The sequence below is a fragment of the Mesocricetus auratus genome, unplaced genomic scaffold (assembly GCF_017639785.1).
Source record: "Mesocricetus auratus isolate SY011 unplaced genomic scaffold, BCM_Maur_2.0 Super-Scaffold_100676, whole genome shotgun sequence".
Taxonomy (NCBI): domain Eukaryota; kingdom Metazoa; phylum Chordata; class Mammalia; order Rodentia; family Cricetidae; genus Mesocricetus; species Mesocricetus auratus.
In genome coordinates this window covers 85883476-85901040 of record NW_024429266.1, presented here as the reverse complement: position 1 = coordinate 85901040, position 17565 = coordinate 85883476, and the positions used below count along the sequence as shown (strand labels likewise).

At 42.0% G+C, this 17565-nt stretch overlaps 1 protein-coding gene across 7 annotated transcripts in view; it reads right to left on the bottom strand.

Annotated features, from left to right (window-relative positions):
- Window positions 1–16970, bottom strand: part of Eml4 (EMAP like 4) — a 113493-nt gene extending 96523 nt beyond the window's left edge. For 4 of the 7 annotated variants that reach the window (XM_040739087.1, XM_040739089.1, XM_040739090.1 and 1 more), the window contains exon 1: window positions 16647–16970. In XM_040739087.1, the coding sequence (XP_040595021.1) occupies window positions 16647–16671 (25 nt within the window). In that variant the 5' untranslated portion in view covers window positions 16672–16970. Of the gene's footprint in view, window positions 1–13945; window positions 14214–16646 lie in introns of all 7 variants that reach the window. The other 3 variants (XM_040739092.1, XM_040739093.1, XM_040739088.1) reach the window with 2 other exon arrangements.
- Window positions 16971–17565: the final 595 nt, after the last annotated feature.

The window sequence follows — 17565 nt, the reverse complement described above, 5'->3', positions numbered from 1 at the left end:
CACATTATTACATTCTGAAGTGGGAAGTCATTCACGGCCTGCACACAAGCACATCTTAACAATCATTAACTGAAGACTGAAAAAGCAAGATGAATGTCAAGGAGTATGAACAGCAGTCAAAAGCTATGCCCCAACTAAATTGAAAACAGGATATCCTTTAAAGTGATTTTCTTTCTTTCTTTCTTTCTTTCTTTCTTTCTTTCTTTCTTTTTTAAAGCAAACCTCCCACTCACTCATCAATTGAAGTTAGTTATGATACTTTTCTGGAACAAATGACTCAATGAAAATGCAGACAAAATTTGCCAAATATCACTTAGGAAACCAGTAACAGTATAGCCACTTCAAAATCAGCATGCAAAAATAAATATTAAAGAAAAATACTTGAAAACAATATTTAATACCTCTCTTCTAAGACAGGAAATCACCTTAACATTAGGAAGTCAGAAAAACCACCCTCCCAGTGGTTCTCAACCTGTGGGTCGTGACTCCTTCAAGGCGTTGCCTGTAAGAAATCCAGCATATCAGATATTTATATTACAATTCACAACAGTCACAAAAACAGTTACAAAGTCACAAAGAAATTTCTAAATGCTGTGACCCTTTAATACAGTTCCTCACGTTGTAGTGACCCCCAACCACAAAATTATTTCATTACCATTTCGTATTGAAACCTGAATCTTGATATTTAGAACATCTGATATGAGATCCCTGTGAAAGAGCCATCTGATCCCACCCCAAGGGGTCGTGACCCACGTGTTGAGAAGCACTGCTCTAGAGAAATGTATTCTTATAGAGCATATCACACAGAGTAACATGACCTTTGATATACCAACAGCTCACTCATAAAGATTCAACTGATAATCTTCAAAGCAAGCACAGACCCAGCACGGCCGCTCAGCAAGTACAAACGCTTGCTTTGCAAGCCTGTGACCCGAGTTCAGTACTAGGAGCCCACGGTGAAGGGAGAGAACTCCTGGAGTTGTCTTCTAACCTCCAATCTGATCTCCACATATGCAATGTGGCATGTATGCATTCACACTCTTCCATGCAACAACAGATTAAAGAAAAATACAGTATCAAATGATCTGTAAGTGCTTACTTGTGTACATGTACATGTAAATACACTTACCAACAAGTCAAACTTATCAACTTAAAAGCTCATGCATTTTCCTAAAGACCTCACTCGAAATTATTCTTGTTTCTGCTTGAGACAGGGTTTTCTCTGTGTAGCCCTAGCTGTCCTGGAATTTGATTTGTAGACCAGGCTGGCCTCAAACTCACAGAGACCTGCCTGCCTCTGCCTCCCGAGTGCTGGGATGAAAGGCCACTACACCCAGTTCAAATTATTTGAAACATCTTATTATTGGTATTATTACAAATAAAAATGGTGTTTGTTTTGTTGAATTTAAAGTCATACATCATCAATTTTGGAGCCTCCTTTGAGGTTCAAAACAGTTCTTAGATATAGCAAATGGACTTTGCTACCAACAACAGATTTATTCAGCCACAGGTACTCACTCACATGATGGAAGAGGCAGACTCCTGCAAGTTGTGCAAAAATCACACAATACACAAATGCATTTAAAATTTTTAATTCTAAATAAAAAGCAAAAAAATTAATCAGAGACACTGATCCAATAGCAATACACACATGTAGAATCAAGTATACCATGTCTATATGTAAAAAAAGAACACAATATATTGGAGAAATAGCTGATTTCAGGAGTAGAGTAGGATGTATGAAAGATATGCTGGAAACTGTATTAGGTACTTCTCTGTTACTATGGTGATAAAATACCATGACCAAAGCACCTTACAGAAGAAAGAACAGAGTTCCAGAGGGAGTAGGAGACATGCAGCAGGGGTGGGGATGTATGGTAGCAGGAGCAGGAAGTGAAGAGCTCACATCTTCAAAGACAAATATGAAGAAGACATGACCTGGAAGGGTCACGAGGCTTCCAATTCTCAAAGTCCAACTCCAGTGACGTACTTCTCCTAAATCTTCCCAAACAGTGCTACCAACTGGGGACCAAATGTTCAAATATTTGACCCTCTTAAGGACATTCACATTATACCATTACAGGAACATTCTGTCACATCTGAAAGCAAGGGAGACCACTATAGTCAGAATTCAGAAGGCAGTTTGAGGGTGTTCCCACAAGGTCAAAGTAAGTTTGTTTTTTTTTAAGGTAAATAAATGTGGTAGATTAAAATACAGCAAATACATAAAAATCCATGAGCTTCATTTTAAAGGATATACAGAAAACAAAGAAACATGTGACACAGAACCAAAAGATGTTGTATCATCAACACCTTTGTTAAACTTTGTAACAGAAAACAGCTTCTTTAACCAACTATGGAGGGACAAAACATACAATAAAGATGCCTAGCAATGAAATGTAATATAAACCACCGTGAATGGCATTCAAGAGAATGACAGCCAGAAGAGGTGGTGCAGTCCTATAATCTAAGCATATGGCATGCTGAGAAGGAGTTTCTTGAGTTTGAATCTGGTCTGGACTACATAGCTTGTACCAGACCAGCCAGGAAAAGAACTTGTCACAAAAACACAAAACAAATGCAAAATATAGACAGGCAATAACAGATATCTTCCTGTATATATCTAATATCAAGAAGTTCCATTAAATTTCAGGCCTGACAACAGTGTTGTTTAAGACATGCATACTCAAATAAGAGAGTGACAAGCAGCAAGACCATGAGTTAATCGTCCTAAGACATGTATTGTATGACATATATGAGTCTCACAATCGGCTCTTGAAGAAACCAGTGTCTTACCACAACCATCATTTATGACACTCAAAACAGCCACCTCAATCATCAAGAGTAAGTTAAATTATGTTTGATACATAAACTTAAGAGACACAATGTCCAAACAATGGAATGCAGTAGACTGAACTTTCTATTTATATTTGCTAAGGAGACATGGTCACAATATTTTAAGGGGAAAAAATGGTTGACTCTTCTGCTTACATGTATTTTCTTTACCCAATCTCCCTCACATATTAGCTAACCACAGTTAGCTTCCTGATAAGTGTTCACTGTTTAAATATAGAAATGAGATAGTAAGAATTAGACATCTGGAATGCCTTCCCACTGACAGCAAATACTTTCAAACTAATTTATATTCATGATCTAAAGTATCATGCAGTTACTAAAATACTCATCAAAACTGACTACTCAAAATGGTATGATTCCAACTTTTACCTGATCTTATTTACGTTATATATATAGATATGCACATTGTTGAGGACTGAATTATGTCTCCCCCAAATGCTATGCTGAAGTCCTACTCCACAGAACCTCAAAATGTGACTGTATTTGGGAGGAAGATTCATAAAGCTATAATTAGTTAAGTCTATAAAGATGGAACCTTATCCAGCATACTGAGTGTCCTTATAAGAAACAGCAATTTATAGACACTTGTAGCGATACCAGGGATGTGCATGCATAGTGAAAAGACCAAATGATCCCAGAGAAGGAGGCTGCAAACAAAACCAAACCTACCAATGCCTTGATCTTGGCTGGACCTCTAACTTCCCGAATACTGAAAAAAAAATAGTTTGTTAAGCCACACACTGTGCAAAAGTTTATTGTGGTAGCTCTAGCAGACTAAAATGCATGCAAGCAGAGCTGATGTAACAGAAAATAAAATGGTGTTATTTGGTAAGAAGGCTAGTTTTCAGTAAGGTTGATTTATCAATTTTTTTAATAAAAAAAGAAAACATAGTCAGAGGCTAGGGGAGATGGTTTAGTCAGTAAAGTGCCTGCCACACAGACATGAGGATCTGGGTTCAGATCATTAGCACTGTCAGACATGATGGTGCACATCTGCAAACCAACGCTGGTCAGGGGGTGGGGGAAAGACTGCAGAAAGATCCCTGGAGCTCACTGGTCAGCCTAGCCAAATCAATGAGCTATCAAACCAAAGAGCCCCAGGTTCAGTGAGAGACCCTACCTCAAAGAACAAGGCAAGAGAGATGACTACATGAATAAAGATGGCTGCCACCGAGTCTGAAAACCCGAGTCCAACTCTTGAAGCCCACACAGTGAAAGGAGAGAATAACTCCCCTAAGCTGTCCTCTGACCTCCACATGTGTGCCATGACACAGGTAGGTAGGTAGGTAGGTAGTAGGTAGGTGGTAGGTAGGTAGGTAGGTAGGTAGGTAGGTAGGTAGGTAGGTAAATTTGAAAAGATCAAAGTAAGACAGAGGAAGATGCCCAACATTGGCCTCTAGCTGCCAGGTGCCATGTAACACACACATACACCACACACACACACACACACACACACACAAACACACACACACACACACACACACACACACGATCAGGGAGGTCCCCCAAAATAATATTCCCAACTGCTAAAGCTTCTGTTGACTTCCCCCTGGAACTAGCTGACAAAGCCCTGTGGCTGATGATACCACACACATTAGCTGCCGGACAAAAAGAGAATAGGCTGACTGGGATGGATGCTGGTTAGCCTTCGCAGTGCTACAAGTTTGATGCAAGCTACCAGGAGAGAACTGTTACCAACAGTCTTACTTACCTGTGGACCTTTTGTGCATTACTGCCCCTGGTCAGGCAGGATGGGAAGTCTATTGTGGGGCCAACTAACTGCTTTTTCTTTTTTTTCTTTTTTTTTTTTTTTTTTACTGGATTTGACACTGACCCACAGGAGGGAATTCATGCATAATTGGTCTCATGACTGGGAAGGTCATAGGCCCTAGGAGAAGATACTGATACTGTTGCCCTACAACCATGACCTGCCCATCCCATTGCCTTCTAAGTAGCTATTATGCCCAAAGATCAGTGCTGCTGTTCACTGTGGTCAGAACATATTGCAGTGGTCAGCAGACTGGGGAACGCTCAGCCATAAACGAGACATCTATATTACCTTCTCTGAGGCATGAACTTTGCAGAAGGGGCAGGAGGAAGTCACAGGTAAAGAGGTGATGTGGAATGCTGACTCCTAGACAGGGCATGGCTGTTTTACTCTTGAACTGATCAAAGCTGTGATCTCCTGCACCAACACCATACATACATAGAAAGCATGTGTGGCCCATCCCTTCCTGGGGACTTGTATGCAGTTCATGGTTGACGGAGAAAGAGACGTTTTCTTCAGTGGGATGGCCACTAGTAACAAATCATTAGGTACCTCTCTCCATGCAGGCATGGGAGGGAGGTGTGAAAATAGAATGGAGAGGAAGTGGATTACAAGATGTGGAATGAGTGGAGGAAGTCCATGAATATAGGCAAAATATATCAAGTACATGTGTAAATGTCATAATGAAACCCATTATTATGTGTAATTAACATAGGTTAGTAAAAAAATTAAAAATACCCAGGAACGGTGATACATGCCTGTAATCGCAGGACTTGGGAGGAACGTGAATTCAAGAGCAGCCTGAGTACATTAAGTCCCTGTCTCAAAACAGTCAGTCAGTCAGTCCTGAAGTCCCGAGAAAGAGCAAAAGAGGCACGTAAAGAGACAGGTGAACGAGTGGCCCAGAGGAGGCTGTCCAAGCCCGTGCAATGCCAGCCAAGCGAGACGACAATGCCGGCCCACACAAAGCAGCTACACCATGAGCTGGTGAGGAAACAGACAGAGGCTGCTCAAGCAAACTGAAGACCAGACCCGTCACAACGTGAAACATGAGTTACAAATATGCAGAGACAACTGAAATGAGCCCTATAGAAACCAAACAGACATAAATTCATCTGTAGCTCCGCACACACTCCAACTTGGACTACTCCTGGAGACTGACAGCCATGCGTACAGATGGCATATAGAGCTGGCTTCTAAATACCATTCTCCACAAAACAGAATGAAGTTTTCTTAAAAAGGTGGCCAATTCCAGGGCTGGAGCAGGAAGAACACAAGGTGAGCCTAGATCATCGTATTGTAGGAAAGCAAGAAAATCCCAGGGAAAACAATCCAGCTTGCATGTGTACCCACTGGCCAAGCTAAAATAATAGATGGCAAATCTAAATCCTCTTACAAGTGGCCAGTGTGTACCTCAAAATGAATAGCAAAGATTTATAAACCACTGAATAAAAAATATGACATTCTAGGTCATACTAATAGAAATCCAATACCATGAAGAACTGAGAAGCAAAATTTTTATAACTTCAAAGCTTCTCTTACAAAATACTCCCTTCCTACAAGCTAAATGGGAAACTAGTTTTACAGTGAAAGACCTTAATCAAATGACCAGTTATAGGAGGTGCTGCCACCTCTTAATGTGACACAAGAAATGACACAAACACAAGTTTCATTTTGTGACAGTTCTTCCCAAAACATGTAACTTGAATCTAACTGGGGGCGGGAGGGATATCAAGGTTAGGACATTCTACAAAATAGCTGGCCTACACACAACATCAGGAAGTGCGAAGATTAGAGACCTATGAAAAGACTAAGGCATGTGAAGGAGGCTAAGGAGACACTGCAACTACAGTTCCAAACTAGATCTTAGAGAATGCGAACTAGAGGACTACACACAACATCAGGAAGTGCGAAGATTAGAGGCCTATGAAAAGACTAAGGCATGTGAAGGAGGCTAAGGAGACACTGCAACTACAGTTCCAAACTAGATCTTAGAGAATGTGAACTAGAGGACTGGATAGCTGCGACACACTGACTGACTCTCCAACATTGATGGTTGTGCTATGGCTAAACCAAGCAATGTCCTTGCTTATAGGAAAAAATGCAACATGTTGGGAGGGCAGTGGGCATCAGCTCAGAAACTTGGTTCTTGAATTGTCCAAAGTGCAGAGAAGATGGCAGGCCCCTCCCCATCTCCTGGCTAGGCAGACCTGCACACAACTGTCTACAGGGTCCAGGACAGGCAATAAAGGAGATGAGACAAGCTGGAAGTCAAGAGCACTTAGCCTGACACATCACTTACCTAACGTGTAGACTATCTGAAATGCATACTCAGAGTGGCAAATCAATCCATTTTTTCAGCTAAAACAAAAAGACGACCAAGACTGTTACATGAAATTACCTATACACATTTTAAAAATGTATATATTCATGTTTATGGGTATTTTGTCTGCATGTATGTCTGTGTATCACATGCATGCCTGCAGTGGTCAGGACCTCTGGAACTGGAGTTACAGACTACTGTGAGTTGCCATATGTGGGTGCTGGGAATCAAATCTAAGACCTCTGCAAGAGTAGCCAGTGCTCTTAAGGACTGAGCAGTCTCTCCAGTCCCAATTAGGACCGAACAAAACATAAAGTGCTTGTCTGCTAAATCTGAACCACAGTAGCCTCTAGCCCAGAGGCATGTTTCTCAAAGAGAGGCCTTGAGATACAGAGAAGTCACATGATATACACATGCAACATTCTCACAGGCACAGTTTCATCTCAAGGGTTTCCGTTGGAATTTTGAGAGACATCTTTTAAATGCTATATACTGTGGAATAAGGGCAAAGTTCACACAATTTTTTAAAACTCTGTATTAGAAAATGCCAAGGTCACAGAAAAGCGACAAGAACAGAAGCAATGAAAAAAACAAACAAAAACCCATACAGCTATTACCAAATTCACTTGCTGCTAACATTGTTTATCTGAATATATTTGTTGCTTACATATGTGCCCATATTTACCTGTTAAACATACACATTTTTAATGAACCATTTAAAAGTTATACACAGCAGATGTGGTAGTGCAAAGCCACTCCCAGCACTTTGGAGGCTGAGACAGGACTGCAGTATGTGAGCTATACAATGAATTTCAGCTCAGCCTGAGATACATAGTGAGACCCTGCCCAAAACAACAGTAAGTTACAGACACCATGGTCCTTTCTCCCTATCAACCATAGTGCATGTTTCTTAAGAATAAAAACATCTCCATGAAGGATTTTAAGATATTTGTCAATGTTAGTGAGTTAAATACTGATACAATATTTTTATCTCTTCTACCACATAAACTCTAATGTTGTCAAGTGCATCAATAATAACCTTTATTGTATTTTTCTCCCTAAAGCATAGTCCAATGTTTCTTTGGTCTCCTTTAATCCAGACCACTTGAAAAGACTATCTTTATAAAGTGTGTGTGTGTATACTTTAAAAAGTTTCTTCTGATTAGATTCAGGCTATTCATTCATGGTGGAATCAAAAAATAAAGTTAAGACACACAATGCCCACTGGAAGTATTTGTTTTAACTATACACTCATGTTGTGGTCTGGCTTTGTTACTGTTCAGTTACTATTTTCCCCCTTGCAACTAATAAGCACACAATAGGGAGAAATTTAAAGCCATGCAGACATCCTGCTTTTCAACAAATTCCCTTCTATGTTTGTTAGTTATTGATTCCTGTCTGAACCAATTCTTGTTATGGTCTCAAAATAAGACCATACCAAAATAAGAGGTATTCATAGGAATAAACATAAATTTTTAAATTAAACAGGCTTCAGCTTTTGAGTACAGCGCCATATGCTTTGGGGGTTAAGTACAAATTCGACATTTTAGGAATACTATACTGCAATGGTTTGAATATACAAGACTAGAGCAACCAGGAACAGACTCCAGGATAAAGAAAAATAAACCTGAGATGGACGCTGCAGAGTGGATAGTCTATTTACAATTGTTTAACTGGTAAGTCAGGACAGACAACTCCGTTTAAAAAGCTAAATGAGGAGCTGAAGAAGTGGCTCCAAGGTTGAGCACACACACTGCTCTTTGCAGAGGGCCGTGGCATGGTTCTCAGCATCCACACAAGGAGGCTCACAGGCACTTGTATATCCAGGACATGTAATACTCTCTTCTGGCCTCTTGGGCCCCCGTACTCAACACACACTTACCTCCTCACTAACCTCCCTGATGCATATACACAACTGAAAAATTAAAATACATTTTTAAAAACTAAAATAATAGATGGCAAATCTAAATCCTCTTACAAGTCAAAGAATGACTTTACAAAGTAAATATCATATTCGATCTATCAATTTTATAAAACCATAATATAAGGTACTAAGTTTGTCTTCCTTCTTTACATTCAAACCCTTAAGTTTCCCAGGAGATAACACACTATTCACTGTAACTTCTAATTGCTCACCCACTTTCATATATGTCAGTGTCAGCATTCCTACCTCCTCCCTCAGATAGAGCTTGGCCACAAAAATGTCTACCTCTTCAAACCCACAGAAAGTTTATACTGCAATCTAAGTCAAACACAGACAACTGATTTAAACTATCAGCCATTATCAGGTGGAGCACTGGCATTTTGTAATCTTTCCTCCTGCCTTAGTATTTTTAAATGTTGGTCTTGACCATTAATAAATTGATTTCAAAATCAATTAATAGGTCGTGTACATGACTTGCAATTCAAAGCATTACCCCAGAACCTGGGCCATAATTCTTTATCAGACTCAATCAAATTTAATATACTCCAAGTGTGGTATGAATCCAACAAGCGTATGAATTATGGTGGTTAAAAAAGGAAAATAAGAAGTAAGAAAAGGTAATAAGCACCAAGCATTGTAGCACTCGCCTTTAACCCTAGCTCTTGGAAGGCAGAGGCAGGAGAACCTGAGTTCTAGGTCAGCCTGGTTTGAAGACTGAGCCCCAGGACAGCCAGGGCTACATAGGGAAACCCTGTCTTAAAACCAAAAAAGGGGGGTGGGAGGAGAGAGAGGGAGGACAAGACTGAGAATATAGCTCAGTGATAGATCACCTGCCTACTATGCCTGAGACTCTAGGTCTCCCAGTACTGAAAAATAACTGATGATAACAAAGAGGATGGATATAATGACACACACCTATAATCCCAGCATCTAGGAGGTGGAAGCAGGTACATCAGGAGTTCAAGGCCAGCCTCAGTTATATAGCAAGTTTGAATTGAGGTTAACCTGAGCTACATGTCTCAAAAAAAAAAAAAAAAAGATGGGGGTGGCAAGGAATCAAACTTGTCCTGTGATTTCAAGACTGGGTGATAAAATATTTCATGTAAAATTACACACACATTTATATATGACTTCAATGTAGGATTTATAAAATGGCCAGTAACTTAACATCCTTGTGTATGATTTCAAAAACCACTGGAGAGCCTAAACTGCTATTCGATGTAAAATGCAAATACAGTACTTTCCTTATCTGAACACTCATCAACGATAGGCCAAGTTTGAATTTCAAGCATTTAACTCAAGAAGACTGCCATCATATTTTATTTGGACTTTCAGGACAGAATTTCTCTGTATAGCCCTAGCTATCCTGAAACTCACTCTACAGACCAGGCTGCCATTTCATAAGAAGCAAAGTAGAGTGCTTTAACACAATGATTCTACAGAAACTGATTAAAGAAACTTCAACATTTTGAAAGGCAAAGGGGATTTAGAAGAAAAACATTGCAGATTTGGTTGTTTGATATTTGATAGATCTGTGAGATTTGAGGAGTCACTAATCGGGCAGGCATGGTGACACATGCCCATAATGCCTGTACTATGAAGCTAAGGAAAGGACTTCAGTTCAAGGACCTCCTGTTCTAGGCTATGCAGCAAGACCGTCTCAAAAAGCAGTCACTGACGGACTAGGGAAAGAACACTGAACTCTATCACATAAAGTGAGTTCAAAGGGTTTTGTTTGTTTGTTTGTTTGGTTGGTTGGTTGATTTGCTGTTGTTGTTGTTTTGTTTTTTAAAAGGTTATGTGCCAACAGGAGAAAATGAGGATGAAACAACGTATGTATGATTTTCAGTATTAAAATTCTGGGCATAGGAGAAAACTTACAAACACATCAGCCTGTTAGCATCAGTTGTGTACAGGTAGAATATATGAAATACAATTTATCTTCCTAACTTTGTCACTGTTTTACTGTTTAACATGGATGCAAATTCTCTGAGTTAATCCTTTCTCAAAAGAAAAAGAGAGCCCACATTCATATACCTTAAAAAAAAAAGTCAAACTCTCTAAACCTCAATTTCATCTATAAAAGGGTAGCAATTTACTCTTAAGATCACATATAGATTTAAAAGATAAAGGCTCTTTGTAAACTACAAAGCACTATGCAAAGTTAAGGTGTTATGCTAATCTAAGGCACCCAGAACTATAGAACAAGGTAACATACAGACACAGAAATCTACAACAGACATGCAATCTTCTACACTGAGACAACAGGTAGCTGCTAGGCTATTTCCTTGAACTTGTAAAAGGTCTTATGATGCATCTATTTAAATATCAAAATGTTTTCAAATTTCCTATGAACAACAAATAGTGAAGTTTTACATAATATAGCAATGCGCTTTCATATACAAAACAGGTTTTCTGTTAAACATAAGACAAATGAAGACCTAGTCATATAATCCCTGGAATTTGGACTGCCAAATATTCTTTCATAATTTTAAAAAGCCAGGCTCTATAGATATCTAGCAATCTCCAGATGTTCGCTCCCAGAAACCACTTGCTTTGATACACAACACGGCATTTTAAATGGTGGTTCCCTCCTTTGCCTGCATGTCTGGTATTTTACTTACACTTAGTAATAAACATCTCTAGATGGCTATTTAAAATCGAAGTAAACTCCTGAAGGACAAAAGCAAGTGTCCTATGACATTAGTTCACACAAATTTAGCAATATTCTAGCAAACTCATTCTATAGAGATGCTGTACCTGTTGTAATTTAAGAGAAGCAGCTCTCTAGAGAAAGATGTCATGTGATGGGATTCAAGCAGAGGGTTTTTTATTAGAGAAAGGAATCATAAAAGGAGGAAAGGGGAAGGGCGAGACTGGCCTCTGAGGACAGGAGAAGCAGCAGAGAGGAAAAAGGGACAAAGAGAGCGAAAGAAAGAGGAACAGTCAAGACAGAGAAAGGGAGAGAAAGAGAGAAGGATGGGAGGTGGGCAGGGTTCTTTTAAAAGGGAACGAAGTGAATGTGCACAGGTGGTGCTCTTAGTGGCTGCAGCTGAGGGCGTATCCTGTCAGAACCCCAAGGACAGGCCAGTACAGATGCCTGAATACTAAGAGTACCTACATTTAAGAGTTATTATTCACATCATGTTATGATATACCTTCATTTGCATGAGTTATTGTGTGTATGCATGTTCAGGTATACAGGGGTGTGTAGATGCATATGGAAGCGTGCTGCGGTCTAGCATCAGGAATGTTATGTTTTGTTTTGTTTTCTTGAGAAAGGGTTCCTCTGTGTAGACCCAGCTGTCCTAGAGCTCACTCTGTAGGCCAGGCTAACCTAAAACTCTGCCTCCCAGGTGCTGAGATTTAAAGGAATGTACCACCACTACCAGGTGGCATCAGGAATCTTCCTCAGTCACTTGCCACCTTATTCATGGGTCTCTGCACCAAAACCAGAACTCAGAGGTATGGATGGTGGAATTACAAATTCACTGCCATACCCACCCTGGATTTAAATGGGTTCTGGAGATAATGAACTCCCATCCAGCAAGCACCTTAGCTAAAGACAACCAATAAGAAATTAAAACTTATTTAGGGAAAAGAAAAATCAAATGATTACATGAAAAAAATAGCTTACTGAACATTTAAAGGATATTTGAAGCTATTAATATTTGAAAATCAGCCAGGCACTGTGGCATGTGCCAGCAATGGCGGCTACTAGAGAAGCTCTGGCTAAGAGTTCAAGGCTGCCCAAGACAGCACAGCATGCCTTTGTCTTACAAATAAATTTAAAGAAATCAACAAAGAGCTTGGTGTAAAGGAGCACTCCCATAGTCCCCTAATTCTGGAAGCAGAAACAAGAGGATCAACCATTTCAGGATAGCCTCAGCTATGAAGCCAGTTCACGCCCAGTCAGGGCTATGTAAGAACCAGCTCAGAAATATAAAAATGAAATCCCATTGTTCCTTTAAGAAAGCAAGATTTGAGCTGAGGATGTAGTTCAGTTGGTAGAGTGCTTGCCTACCACTTATAAAGTTGTGGGTTTGCCCTCATTGCTCCATAAACCAAGCTGAATGTAGTGACACATGTTTGGTAGGTAGACACAGGAGGATCAAGGCCACAGCAATTTTGAGGCCAGAAAATGCTACTTCTCACACATAATAACCTTCTTGTATTACATTATGAATTTTATATTGTAAACCGATGCGGCTAAGTTTGTATTTTCTTATATTCACCTTTAGACTAATCCCAAGATAAATATATTAAAAATCAAACTTTTATTATAAAAAAATGCCACACAGTATATTACAGCCCTTGGGATACTGACAGCAGAACAGCAATAAATTCAAACCAACCTGGGCTACATAGTTAGGACACGGCCTCAAGGGTGGGGTTAAAACCAACCTCCACTACCACAAAACAAAAAGTGACTTAAAAACTTAAATAAAGGGCTAGAGAGATGGCTCAGAGATCAAGAGCTTTGACTGTTCCTCCAGAGGCCCTGAGTTCAATTCCCAGCAACCACATGGTGGCTCACAACCATCTACAGTGGGAGTCTGATGCCTTCTTCTAGTATAAAGTTGTACATGCAGATAGAGCACTCAGACACATTAAATAAATAAATCTTTAAAAAGTATTTGATAAGAGAAACTTAAGAAAAACATGCTAAAAGAAGGCTAAACATAAATGTATCCAACCCCTGCCTTATGAAAGTAAGATCATTAAGAAAAGTGATATTCATTGGTAGTTTCCTACTCTTGCAAACACACTTGAAGTTTAACGTACATATCCTGAGATGTTGTATGTATACTCATATTAAGATATGGAGGCAACATACCAAAATAATGTGGGGTAACTTTTAAAAAACCGGCTTCCCTAGTGCTGCCTTCCAGGTGACCCTAACATGTGTACGGTACCTAGGAGAAATTTCAAGTACCTGCCAGCCAAACTACCTGAAATCCATCTACTGCAGAGTGAACAGATCCTTTCATTGCTTTTATGTAAATCAAGAGCAATACAAGAAATGCGTGACTCTGATATGGCATCAAAATGGCCAATCATCTGACACTCCTACCTCTGGCTCCCAAAACCACCATGAAGATGTCTTAGAAAGAGCATGTCCTGCAGAATAGAATGTCCCTTATCCAAAAACTCCTTCCAGAGGCATGGTTTGAATTTTAAGTCTTTCTTATTTACAAGACTACCAGGTTCTCTTCAATAAGCAGTTTGTAAAGAATCATCCTGCTGACAAAACACAAATTCTTTGCTTATATAAATGCAGTCATCTCACGGTTTTCCAAGAACCCGTCTAGTCTGGGAAAGGAGATGCAGGCAGCCACTTCCTTGAGAAGAAAAAAAAGACGCTTTCAATATCTGTTACCCCAGAAGGATTTCACATGCTTTGAATTCTTCAGTTGAAAAAAAAAAGAAGTTTTCAGACATAAGTGCTTTCTCTTATATTAAATGGCTCTCTTGGTGATAAAATAAAGATCAATGTAACTCTAAGCTCCAGACTAATGAACTGCAGGGAACAGAAATCTGGCAAGAGCGGAACAGAGCTGCTTAGAGGCTACTAGTAAAATATACCAGCTCCCCTCCCCCCCTTCCTACCCTTTAAGGTTTCAATTAAGATGGGGCCTAGTTTTACTCTTACAAGGGGGCAGACAGAGGAAGCACAGCTCCAGCTAGGAAGTCTCTTCATGGGTTGGGGGGAGGGACGGGGGACATGATGACTCCAGAATATAGACAAAAACCATTTCCTTCCTTCAGCTGGCACAGGCATGTCTCCCCAGGCCTGGAAAACACCAAATCTAAAGAAAAGTCTCATCACACACCACCCAAAAGATGGCATCAAATCAATCACAGTATTTTTTTTTAATCCAACACAGGGATCACAAAAGATGGCGTGAAATGAATTTTTAAGAGTCCAGCATTATCCATCTTTGCTATGCCATAAAAAGAGTATTTGTTTTCCCAATTGCAACACTCCTTTCTCCTGTTTCTCCTGGATTAGTTAAGGGATAACGTTGTTTAACAAGGCAAATATATATATTTTTTTTTCAAAAGTAACTTTTGTGCTCCAATTGGTGAAAAGACACTTTCAAAAAACAGAGAGGCTTCTGCAAGCCCTCCAGGATTCCTCAGAAATAACAAGAAAAGCACAAATGAGTGAAGAATCCCCCAAAGATACTCAATTAGCTTTCACCAAGTGCACAATCTGCATGTTAGTGGACATGCAGGCCATTCTTCCAGCCAGCATGAACTGGGGAGTGAACCCAGACTCAAAACTAAAAGAGAACCAATGAATAGTTAATGCCTCTCTAAAAGGAGCCCAAGAATGAAATAACTTCACTATGTAAGGAATTATAAGACATCAAAGGTTAGATAATGGACAACAGGTGTCTTTGGAGCGACAAGAGCCACAATGAGTAGCTCCTATTTTAGGATTTCCATTCTCAGAGCAGTCTAGAAACAATGATTTCCCCCCCCTCAAGAAGTCAAGACCAAAATGTGGCTCTGCTATTTAACAACTGCAAGAACCTGACGCTGTCTACTTGCTTTTTATTTCACTTTTTTTTAAATCCACTAATCCCAACCTTGTGTGGGCAGATTAAAATATGGCGTAGGGCCAGACGGCTTACTGATCCGTGAACATTAACCATAGATTTATTGTCAAGAAATAGGAAAGAAAAGCTTCAGAATACAGGCTACCACCACATAAAATATTCAAAATACAAATCAAATCCAGGAGCAGGTATCACATAACTGCAGTACCAGCCAAAGCTTCTCTCACCATAACACTTAAAACTCAATCTTTACAATAACTGGATTCCAGTGGCCTCGAAGAATCGTAATTCCAGACACAGGTACTGACTACCCTGGAGATCTTCTGTTCCTTAGACCAGTCACAAAATTCACCACCTGTATTCTGGTCCAAGACGACACTTCAGAATACCGAATAATCCATTCTCTTTCTCTCCATTCCAGGACAGCATATTCCAAAAATGGAGAATCCTTTCTTTCCCCGATCGAGGCCCCCTTCCTTATGGATTCATTGGGCAGGATTACGTCTCTCCAGCATGCAAAGGGAGAACGCACACTTCTGCTTTCACTCTCAAAGGGGGGGTACCCCAACACAGATGCACCTCTTCCTCTCCGGTATTGAGTAAGGGAGGTGCTCGCTCGCTCTCCACCACTGCAAAACGTTCCGAGAAGTGGAGGGAAGTTGTCAGCTGCAAATACAAAGACTGACGAGGTGGTGCCTCCAACTCAGAAGTGGGATTGGGGAGGGGGGATCCCTACTCTCTGCGGAAAGGCTGCCCAGTCCCTGCCTAGAACTCTCTGAAAGTGTAAAGATGTACCCTGAAGGAGAAGTCCGTATTAGATTGAAGGGGTGCTCCCACTTTAATCGGGGTCGGAGGACAGTGTTAAAAGTGTACCGGGATGGAACGCAGCAGTTGCTGGGGTGGGAGAGCTGGGGGTCGCCGAGGGGGAAGGAGGACCCCCCGCACTTGAAGGGGGCTCTGGGAGGAGAGGAGGTGGATCTGGAGGCGAGAGCCCCATGGGGGAGGGACCCGCCCGTCCCGGAGCCGGCGGCGGCGGCAGCGGGGCTGCAGCCTCGCCGGGACCATGTGCGGGCAGCGGCGGCCACCCCACGGGGCAGCCGGGGGAGCCGGGCCCGCGGCGAGCGGGAGGGCGGGCGGGCGGGCGCGCGCGCGCAGGAAGCCGGGGTCCCGGGTCACGCACGAGGGGCGCGAGCCCGCGGCCGGACTCACCGAGGCTGCCGGCGAAACCGTCCATCTTGCCGGGGGGAGGACGCGCCGGGCTCGGGACTCAGCGGGGCGGGCGCTTCATTCAGAACACCGACCGAGTGTGGCGGCCGCGGAGCCGGACGCGCTCGTCCTCAGCGTCGCCCGACGCGGCTCCTGACTCCCGCCTCCGCCGTCCGCCCGTCTGTCCGTCCGTCAGCCCGGGGAGGGGGGGGTCAGGGTGAGAGCCGCACAGCCGCCGCTCGCCCGGCCTCTCTCCTCTCTCTCCTCTCTCTCCTCTCTCTCCTCGCTTGCTCGCTCGCCCAAGCCGCAGCAGCGAGCGCCGCGCCGCCGCGCCGCGCCCCGCCCCCGCGCACGCCGTCACGCTTCCGACCCCGCCCCCCACGTGATGGATGGGGCGGGGCTCCGGACGGCACGCCCCTCCCCTTGCCGGGCCTCTGCAGGCGCGGAGGTTACTGGAGCGGAGAGGCTGTTACTTGGCTCTGCTTGCTTTGCGTTCTGGCCTGGGGTTCGCGTCCGGTGTCCTCCGACCTGAAGCTGGATCTGAGTGGGCGGGACTCGTGAGCAGCCTGCTGCTTGGGAGAGTCCAAGTGCATGGTGGGATTCTCGCCCCTCTAGAGACTCTGTCTAGTCCATTTCTGGAGTTCTCTTGAAGGGAGATAATCCCACAAGGACTCTAAAGAGGGATTACCCCTTCCTGGGGTCCCCCACTCCTCTAGTCAGGTGAGGAATAATAAATAAATAGATAAATAATATAATAAATAAATAGAGGTAAGGCTTCTTACTAGCTTGGGGCCAGCACTGCCGCAACCGCAGGTCTCAGGGTAGATGTCAGTGCTGGATGAAGAAAAGTTCATCTTGCCCAGTGGTTCTCAACCTTCCAAACGCTGCGACCCTTTAATACAGTCCCTCTTGTTGTGCTGAC